This window comes from Ostrinia furnacalis, unplaced genomic scaffold (genome assembly GCF_004193835.3).
Source record: "Ostrinia furnacalis isolate ACB-3 unplaced genomic scaffold, ASM419383v2 OfSCF7370, whole genome shotgun sequence".
Taxonomy (NCBI): Eukaryota; Metazoa; Arthropoda; class Insecta; order Lepidoptera; family Crambidae; genus Ostrinia; species Ostrinia furnacalis.
In genome coordinates, this window is record NW_021137609.1 from 46,729 (window position 1) to 57,413 (window position 10,685).

At 40.0% G+C, this 10,685-nt stretch overlaps 1 protein-coding gene across 1 annotated transcript; it reads right to left on the reverse strand.

Moving 5' to 3' along the window:
* Window positions 1-659: 659 nt before the first annotated feature.
* LOC114364327 (uncharacterized) lies at window positions 660-3,492 on the reverse strand. The gene is made up of 6 exons (XM_028320443.1): window positions 3,227-3,492; window positions 2,525-2,609; window positions 2,224-2,321; window positions 1,867-1,957; window positions 1,563-1,640; window positions 660-754 (listed from the first exon to the last, which is right to left on the reverse strand). The coding sequence occupies exons 1-6, from the start codon at window positions 3,404-3,406 to the stop codon at window positions 660-662; spliced, it is 627 nt and encodes a 208-aa protein (XP_028176244.1). The 5' UTR covers window positions 3,407-3,492.
* Between the last annotated feature and the right edge of the window lie 7,193 nt (window positions 3,493-10,685).

Sequence of the window (10,685 nt, forward strand, 5' to 3'; positions counted from 1 at the left end):
TCAGAATAGAAAATATGACCCGTTTAAAAAATAAGCGTTATATTTCTTTATATTTCTTTTTGTGTGGCTATAAATAATGTATTGTGTACCTACTTACGTATAAAATAATAGAATGATAAATAAAATTCTTTGCCTCCTATTCTGAGCTACGAGGATAAGCAAATTAAATTATTTTCATTGTTTCCTGTTCAGATTATCCTATCCTACTAAACGTAAAAGTATGTATAGATTTTGTTACTCTTTCAAAACATTACTGAACGGATTTTGATGAAACTTTACAGTATTATTGGCTATGATTTGTAACAATAAGTGACAACGTGAACGAAGCCGCGGGCAAATGTTTGTATTAAATGAAGTTGCGTATTTGCAGAGGGGTGGAGTACGTTACTAGCAGAATGTTTAGGTTACTGTGAAAATAATCGCATCTGATTTATGTACTTTTCCTAAATTAAGTTAAGTTAAATTGTTTTTAATTACTTAAATGTTATTCTGAGCTTTGTTACGTCTTGTTTGAATGGTGTAATTGGTACTACCGTTCTATTCATGAATAAATAAAATAAATAAATAAAAATAAATTAACGAATAAAAGTGTCATTAATTTATAACGATGTATTAAAATAATAATGGAAGTTACCAAACATAAAAATAATCTAATAGTGTCATTCACACTCCGCTTCGTGCAACAAGATGGCGCGGCGCACGTACCTGAAGTGGTAGAAGCTGAACACCACGATGAAAGAGAAGAAGTATACACCTGGAACAAAAGAAGCTATTTAATAATTCAACAGTATACCTACTACAGATTCGTAGTATACGGATACAGTATACGGATCTGAGACGTGGTCGCTTACTACGGGCCTCATAAGAAGGCTCAAGGTCACCCAAAGGGCGATGGAGCGGGCTATGCTCGGAGTTTCCCTGCGTGATCGAATCAGAAATGAGGAGATCCGGAGGAGAACGAAAGTAACCGACATAGCTCGCAGAATTGCTAAAATCAAGTGGCAGTGGGCGGGGCACATAGCTCGTAGAGACGACGGGCAGGAAAGTTCTCGAGTGGCGACCACGGGCTGGTAGACGTAGCGTAGGCAGGCCTCCTACTAGGTGGACCGACGATCTGATAAAGGTCGCGGGAAGAGCCTGGATGCGGGCAGCGCAGGACCGTTCATTATGGAAAACCTTGGGGGAGGCCGTTGTCCAGCAGTGGACGTCATTTAGCTGAAACGAACGAACGAACGAAGTATACTACATTTCAGCACATATAGCTCTTAAAACTGATGGCTATTGGGGCAGAAAAGTTCTCAAGTAGAGACCACGTGAACATAATATGGCTCGTAGAAATTATGGCTGTTGGGGCAGTTAAGTTTTGGAGTTGCGACCAGGAACTGGAAAACTTAGTTATAGGCAGGCCTCTCACTCGATAGACTGACGATGTAGTCAAGGAGCGTTTCTAGATCCTCAAAAATTTCAAGAGACTGACTTTAAAATTTAAAGTCCTTCCACATACAAACTTGTTATATTACCTCTAACTAAGAATGATGAAGACTTATTACTATATTATTTACCTGCCCCAAGGAACGTGAATAGACCACTGACGCAAGCCAGGTTAGCCAGCCTGTGTTGCTCATCTTTGATTTTCGCAGCTGCAACAACGAAAATTATTATATTACTAAACTAATTTATAGCTAAATGATTCCACTTAATATGTAGAAGCACGGTAGCGCCCTCACCAAGACGTGGGAGAAATACCTCTCTGTAGAAAACAGAAATCGATGCTTATGTATCTATGCCAAAGATGCGAAATCCAGATAGATGTCTGAAAATAGATTTTATTTTCGTAGACAATTTCGCGAAGATAGGGTAGCTTACCATCCTTGAACCGTATGCAGGCGCGACCGATCTTGGTCATGGCCAGCGTTAGTATGCTCATCCATACCATTGCAGCTACCAGGAGGTATACCTAGAAAAAAAAAAGATTTCTGTGTTATACTAGACAGACTGCTGTAGCCTTTACCTACTGAAAAAATACTAGTTAAAAATATTTCTATTTTTTTCCCCTGTGGTTGTTTCTGATTGTATGATCATCATTTTCCATCAGGTGAGAACAGATGGAAAATATTCAAATAATCAGAAAAGCCAAAAGCTTTCACGTTGTGGGTGAAACAGTTTCATCCCATCATACCCTATCTTACTATATCCTACTGTATAGTTAGCAAAGCTTCTGACCAGCATAGCACGGCAATTCTCCGTGAGAGCCACGACAATGAGCAGAACTCCTGCGCCAGTCACGCCACTCAGGACCGCGCCAGTCGCTATGCTCATGACTGAAAAGACAAGCAAAAAAAAATATCCAGAATCTTCATTAACCCTTTAATTCCGATTTAAGGGATAGTCATATTGATCGCTGTTATACTCTAGACGAACTAAATCCTATAGGTGTTTTCCGCTAGTCTACTAGAGAAGGTCATAGACTATTGACATTTAATGACGATGATGAAGGAAGGGGTAATAGTATTTCATTACTTACATTGCGACATAGGAGTTTGGTGCATTTCGTCGTATTGTTTTCCGTGCGTTAGAATCAGCGTCAGTAAAATGGATCCCACAAGCACCTGAACAATTTTAAAATTCGATTCAAAAAGGAAAAGAAGAAAAATCTACGAGTAGCTCAATCAAATTTATAAGCTCAATGAAGAATGGCGGTCAATAAACTAAACATTTTATTTTTGCAAAATAGCACATAGCCACTCGGTCCACTCAGTGCATCCACGATCTGGCGAAGATTACGGAAATCACCTGGGTACGGGCAGCGCAGGACCAGTCATTGTGGAATTCCGTGAGTGATAAGACATTGGTAGAAACGAACGAAATTTTACGTTGTTTTTGCTAAGTGACCCTACTGTACTGTTGTAACTTATTGCTACTGGTTACGGGACTATTCCCACCTCTCGTTTCCACCGCTGCAACTCCTGTGTAGCCAGGACCTTGATACAGATCCTGGTACAGCTTGACCGCCAATAAAAACCCAACCAGTGAAGGTCAAGTTTGTCCTGGGGGAAACTTAAACTGTCATTGTACTCGAAACGAAATTAATCAGAAGAGCATAGGAGGAGTTCGAAGTTAAGGTTTGACTTCCTTCCATTGCAAAGCAGATTACAGGTGACAAACAAAGGTATGTAGGTACTTTTATGAAAAGATTGCTTCTGGTAAGTAAATAACACTTAGGTACCTGGCAAAATGCAATGAGGAGTACCCCAGGGAACAGGTTGCAGACCCCACAGCAGCTCTCAAAGTGGCACCCTGGCTTGTGGACAGCAAAATGGAGAGGAGCATGCGTTGAACTCCTACTGGAACTCCTCCCACGCTTGTCGCTAGACTTCGTCAGCTCTTCTGTGGTACTTTTCGGCATGCTGGCAAGTTACTTCTGGCAATACTTCTGGCAATTAAATTGAAGACGCGGAAAACATGATCTGAAAACTTTGCTGTGACGAACTGTCAGGATTTACAAATGACATTTGCTAGTTTTTTTAATGTTATGGCGACTGTAAAAAGTTTCAAATACGTTATGGAACAATGATATAAAGCTCTCCGCTAAAACTCGCGCGGGTGCACGGAGAGGGTACAGTCAGCGTCCAATAGTTCGTGACACCCAAAGTGACCAAAAAGTTGAAAATACAACCTTATTCCAATGAGGGCTATCCTTTTAGCGCTCACCAGTTGGCGCCACTGTAGAGTAAGGTCCTGTCACTTGCTAGTAGCGAAGACAGTGGCATCAACTGGTGAGCGCGAAAGTGGTAGGAGGACTAATCGTATTTGCACTCATCAAGATGGCGCCACTGTAGAGTAAGGTCCTGTCAATCGTCAGGGGTGCCAACTGTTAAGTATAAAAACGATAGCCCTCATTGTAACAAAGACATGTTGCGAACTTTTTAGCTACTTTGGGTGTCACGAGCTTTTGGAAATTTGACGCTGCTGTACCCGCCTATACATGTAAATGCACGAATTTTAAAGCTAATTTATTAATGTATAAACCAGTCAAAGAGCATAAACTTACTAACATGACAACGAGATTCGTTGAGAAAAACCAAGGTGTATCTCGTACGACTGTCAGAGGACAGGCAAACGCAAAATATTGGCTGCTACTCACACCGGATTGTAACCTTATAATCTTTCCTTGTTAGAAAACCTTTCAGAAAATGTAATATAAGTAAATATGTTCATCTCAGGGAGTTGTCCTGCCGAAAGAGAGTCCAATTAGTTTTAAAATACCAAGTATTTTTCTTCTTCTCCGTCGCTATACTTTTGATAGAGCGACTGTCTGTGGTCATTACATCTGGTTTGATCAGCGAGCTTTACGATCCGTCGTCATTCCTCCTGTACTGCAGCTTTATTACTTAAATGCCATACCTTAATCATCATCATCATTATCATTTCAGCCACAAGACGTCCACTATTGAACATAGGCGTCCCCCAATGATTTCTACAATGACTGGCTGGTGGCGGCCTGCATCCAGCGCCTTCCTGCTACCTTTATGAGGTCAATAATATAATGTCATAATATAAGAAAAATATAATTATTCATAATTGTGTGTGTTAGCTATACTAAAATTTCAAAACAAACGGCGAACAAACCTCTTCTCCACAGTGCCAGCCGCGTGCTTAGCCGGGCCCGGCGTATCTTCGATATGCAGTTTGCTTGTGAAGTATTAGCACATACCTATTGGTAAAAAAGACCATAGTTCCATAGGGGCTGGATCCCGCACTCATTAGATTCACTTGATTTTGGAAATTGACAAACGCTTATGTGGTTGCCGAATTAAAGAACACACCGCTGATGCGCACGGGCGTCCTTCCGAACTCAAAACTCTTGCGTCACGGGGGGCGTCGCAATCGCAATCGCGAGCCTTAGCTACATAAGATTGGAAAGAATGTTGCCAGTTTGTGATTAAAAAATGCAATTAAGAAAACAGCAAATTCCTTCCAGTTTGTGTTGTTTTATCTTAAACTAAAATTAAGAAACTAATAAATATATTTCGGTACGAAACAGTGTTATAGAAGGAAAAAGGTGTAGAGGAAATGGAAAGAATTCTTTCTTGACGATGCATTGTAGAGAGTGCTTTCACACGGAATTTTCAATGTACCTATTTGCTTTTTGAATGTTCTTTGCGTTTCACTCTGCTGCCCCGTTTTTACAGACAATATTTGCTAATGGAAATAAACAATATTATTGGTTAGTGCGTTTTTGATTTTAACATCAGGGAAATGTGGGAGAAATAAAACCGTGAAATATATTATGGCGTGTATTTATTTTACCTTTTACACGCACGTTTCACTCTTGCATCCATCCGCCATCTTCCTTTTTCTCCTCCAACTCACACTCCTCTCTCTTTCATTTAATTTGTGTTCCATTTCTCACATTTAAATAAATAAATATATAGTACCTAATTTATTTCAGACCATTAAGATCCATAAAGAGTTGTGTTATTAACAATATTATACTTAAAATCTAAGTTAGTAGTGACATAAATCAGTGAAAAAATCGGTTTCTGGGTCCATGTAGGTGAATATGAATCCAGTGCTTAAAGATGGATGGCCTATCTTTGATAACCGGCATTTAATATTGTCACGATGCATATTATCCACATTATATGGGACTTGACTCGGTGTCCCATTATGATATACTCGTAGGTGACCCAATCTAAAGTTCATAATTTTATGACTCTACTAACTCCGAACCTGGGACCTAGCGTTAAAATGGCCGCCACTAAGCCATGGCACTAATGTTACGCGCTGCTTAACAAAGGTGTCCCCGGGGGTGTATGTTCCCAAACGGAATGATTTACCCCGACGTAGATTCGAGAACTTTGCTTCACATTAATCTTGCGTTGTATCCGTATGTCACAGGGAAGGTATAATCCACGCCAGTAGAATCTGGCAGTTTTGAAAATTATTGTGCTTTACTAATACACGTATACCTACATGTAAAAAAAAAACTAAACTTTAAAAATTACCAAATCAAAACTAGCTTTCTTGACTCTCGTTACACAGGTTAACCTTATACGAGAGCGGCACATATCTTGTAATTGTAAAGTGTTTATTTAATAAAAGTATTTTTATTTATTTATTTATTTATTATTTCCGCCCGCGGCATCGCCCGCGTGGAATTTTGTCTGTCACAGAAAAACTTTATCGCGCGCGTCCCTGTTTCAAAAACCGGGATAAAAACTATCCTATGTCCTTTCCCGGGACTCAAACTAGGTAAATTTCATCAAAATCGGTTCAGTGGTTTAGGCGTGAAAGAGAGACAGACAGACAGACAAGAGTTACTTTCGCATTTATAAATTAGTATAGATTTATTAGACTAAAGAGCTAGTGAACGCCATACCTACGTCATTTTATAAAAGCTGAAAGTTTGTCAGCGTATGCTCCCAATATAGGATAGAATGTTGGTGAATCATGAAGGATAAAATTAAGCCCAACTATCGGCGTACTAAAAGTCGATGGTCTGCGCCTATGCTTACATTTATACCGTACCTATATGGTACTCGTATTTTTATGCAATTATTTTGTAATAAACATGCCTAAACTGATGGCATTAGATAAGTGGGTATCTAATACTCTTCCGATACTGCGGCTCTGCTCGTCGCAATTTTGGGCTTAGAGGACATGTCTTTACATGGTACCTTCTAACAATACATATACATTTTGTGTAGTGGACTACTATACCGAGCTCGCGTGTTCGATTCCCGCTTAGTACAAACATTTGTTTGTATTGGTTTGGGTGTTTTTCTATCTATAATTATGTAGGATTATTTACAAAAAAAATATTCATATCTGTTGTCCCATAGTAGGTACAAGCTTTGCTTAGTTTGGGACTAGAGGAGCAGTGTAAAATGTTCAAGGATTTTATTTTATTTAAATGAGAAATATTTATCTATATTATTAGAATAACTGGCAGATTGTTGGTACATTTTACTACACTGTGCAACAAACAGACAAAAATTTGTTTCCTATAAACAATAAGGTAGTACCTACCTATATTGGTTTCGTTTAGTACAAATGGAAAAACAAAAACAATGACTAGGCAAATCGAAAACACTGTGTTGTGCTGTTTCGGAACTTTAAATAATTATGATTTTATAAAATCTGCCGAATTCTTTTTTTTCTTAAATAAAACACATAATTAGTGATACATGTAAGAATACGTCTATTTCTAATCAATGATTGAATGGTCATGAAGATTTGTATAGTTTTTGGAGTTTTATTACTTAATGCTTTATCGGGTTTTACTGCTCGAATACGATCAAAGGAAAAAGTTGGTATTTAATTTCACTAAGTGCTTGTTGATTTTTGCAGTTGGATGCAGGCCGCTGCCAACCGGTCAACATGGAAATTATCGGGGTAGGCCGATGTTCACCAGTGGACGTCTTATGACTGAAATGATGATGATGATGACGATGATGAGTGCTTTCGTCTTTGTGGTATCTTATAACCCTGTGTTTATTCGTCGCGTCTTTCCCGTAAATTATGGTCTGTAAAGGTAGCAGGAAGGCGCTGGACGCAGGCCGCTACCAACCATCATTGGGGCAGGCCTATGCTCAGTAGTGGACGTCCTGTGGCTGAAATGATGAAGATGATGAGTGCTTTTTGTGGTACAGTGACTCCTAGTAAGTATTTTTCATTTCTAATCTTCACCGTTTTTTTCGTAAATTGTGTTTTTAGGGACCTTATAGAACCATAGCTGAAGGAGTTCAGGAGTGCAACAAAACAGTTCTCCCTTATTCACCGAAGAGACCGGTTCTGTTCAAATTCGAGGTATACAACGACACAACGAACACTACATTCTTCCGAGGCAACGTTACGTTCTTGAGAAGTATAAGGGATTTGGAGGTAAATACTATGAATATCTTTTGTAACACTTACTTACGGGACTATTATCACCTCTCGTTCCCACCGCTGCAACTCCTGTGTAGCCAGGATCTACAGCTTGACCGCCAATAAAAACCAAACCAGTAAAGGTCAAGTTTTTGCAACCCTCTAGTTGGGTTTGCCACTGATCGGGCGCCTTATGCGCGTACCGTCGATCGCCAAACGGCAACTCATCAGAAGAACATAGGAGGAGTTCGAAGTTAAGGTTCGACTTCCCTCTACTGCAAAGCGGATGACAGGTGACAAACAAAGATTTAGTAACACTTACTTAGCGAGTAATGGAAAGATTTAAAAGTTCGAGATCAGTTTTAAAATCCTGGATGACCTTATTTAGAAGAAGTCGAAAGTAATAGACATAATAGTGGAAGAATACGGGACTATTCCCACCTTTCGTTCCCACCGCTGCATCTCCTATGTAGTCAAATGAACCAATATATTTTCAGATACGTGGCATGTGTTATTTATGGAATAAAGGTAAATGGCGGTCGCATATGACGTTACCAACGCTGAGCTGCAAAACGCCCTTAATTATGACGATTGTTAGCTCAGTGACAAATTTCAAAAACGCACTGAACGCAGATGATTGCAGTATTCGCAAGGTTAGTCATAATAAAGTGTCAAAAGACCTTTCATGGTTTGTTTAGACTATTATACAGAGCTCATCATCATCATGAGGTGATTCAGCAGAAGCACAAACCCACAAGGTGGCCCGACGACATCATAAAGGTAGCAGGAAAGCGCTGGACGCAGGCCGCTACCAACCGGGTAACATGAAAAGCATTGGGGGAGGCCTATGTTCAGCAGTGGACGTCCTATGGCTGAGATGATGATGATGATGATGATGATGATGATGATGATGACAATCCTCTCAAATGTTCCAGCAGATCGAGGAATTGACTTTACTTCAAATAGCGTTATGACCTGACTTTTGTAATGTTCGCATATTAGTTCCTTAATCTCCAAGGTGAAGCGTAAAGAGGTTTTTTCTTATGGGGAGATCTATGTTCTCCCTCTAAATTCTGGTCTGTGAGCACGTAGAATTTTGTCCAATGACCCCAAGCTACCCATCCTTATCGCTCGCGCGTAATTATATTGCTGTCGCGACTGTGCGACGGGCGCCCGCAATGAGTGAGTGAGTGACTTAGCTATAGCCCGGTCACTCACTCACTCACTCACTTGACCGGGCTATAGCTAAGTTAAATTGTGCTTATGCTAGGAGTGGGTTCACTATTATTCCGCCCTTGAATCGGCAGTCTGACACTGGTACCGTTGTGTTTGACCCTTAGTTATTGATATATAACTAAGTACACGGGACTATTCCCAACTCTCGTTCCCACCGCTGCAACTCCTGTGTAGCCAGGATCTACAGTTTGACCGCCAACAACCCAACCAGTGAAGGTCAAGTTTGTCCCAGGGGAAAGTTAAATTGTCATTGGACCCGCAACATAGGAGGAGTCCCTGAAACCCATGAGGACTCGTATTTTATGAAGATTAACGAAGTAAATGATTGAATTAACTAAAGAAACCTTCTATTTCAGGGCAATTACCAATTCAACCACGCGAATCCCAACTGGATGGACCACCTGTGGACCCAAGAGAGAGCCTATGGGCGTGTCATGTGGAAAATTGAGCTGACCAACAAGATTTATACCTTCGCTTGTCTTATTGTTACCGAAAATGTTGTGTATGCTAAGTAATAAAGTTATGTTATCATTGTATAATATTATTATTTATTTATGTATTAAGAGTTCCCAGAGACTACATGTCGATAGGTTGGTCAAAAGCCTTTTATCCACTTGAACATGCTTAGCCAAATGTCACTCACTAATATTCGCTCAGCATGCAGTGGGAAAAAGGCTTAATTTTTACGAGGAATCGATACCAAATCTATGAAATATGGGACCTTTCATCCCAGCTTGTTCCATGTTCATACTGATTTAACACTATTGGCCGATAAAAAGTCTGTGGTCTATGGGGATCTTCATCCCATGTTTGGTAAATGTCAAAGACAATGCCAGAAAGACAATGATGCCAGATCCTGAACGACCAAAATGGGGGGATTCAAGAATGGGTGGCGATGGGAGCAGCTGAAACCCGACAGGTTCACGTCTCATCATCATTATTTCAGATATAGGCCTCCTCCAATCATTTCCATATGTGTGGCCTGCAGCCAGCGCCTTCCTGCAACCTTATGAGGTCGTCGGTCCACCTTGTCGGACGTTGCGCTGCGATTTCCGCTGTTTCAGTCTGACGGTGCAAAAATAGCACTTAATCTAACAACATAAGGTGCTAGTTAGCTTAATGTGCTTTCGTCCGTATATCCGGCCACGTGATATTGTTATAGAATTCAACAATAATTGTTCTTGATCTAATGTCATTATAATTGTACCTAAGCAATACCAGCCTTTGCCGGGGACTTTGCTCGCGTTTTAGGTTTTCATCACTAATTTATTTGCGATGTCCAGTCTTTTGGTACAAAATAGGTAATGGCTTTACCTGGAAAGTTTTCCGGGAGTAATGAAAATTGGTATTTTATACATTTCAATGTGCTCTTTATGAATTTAAACTTTGTGACCTCGTATGGTTGCCGCTCGTGCCGCCATATAATTCCTTTCGGATTAATTTTATGATAAAACATGCTTAGAGAAACTAAAACTAGAGAAATTTTCCTATTAACGTATTGTTTTTTTTTTATAATCAATAGTTTTGTCATGGGAGCGCCAACAAATCCGAACAGAAGAAACTACTCCCACTGGGAA

Excerpts from the sequence above, each read along its gene's own strand:
- LOC114364327 (XM_028320443.1), bottom strand. The coding sequence starts at position 3,406 with ATGCCGAAAAGTACCACAGAAGAGCTGACGAAGTCTAGCGACAAGCGT. Across the intron at positions 2,322-2,524 it reads CCAAACTCCTATGTCGCAAT|TCATGAGCATAGCGACTGGC; the intron begins GTAAGTAATGAA and ends TTGTCTTTTCAG. Across the intron at positions 1,958-2,223 it reads AGAATTGCCGTGCTATGCTG|GTATACCTCCTGGTAGCTGC; the intron begins GTCAGAAGCTTT and ends TTTTTTTTCTAG.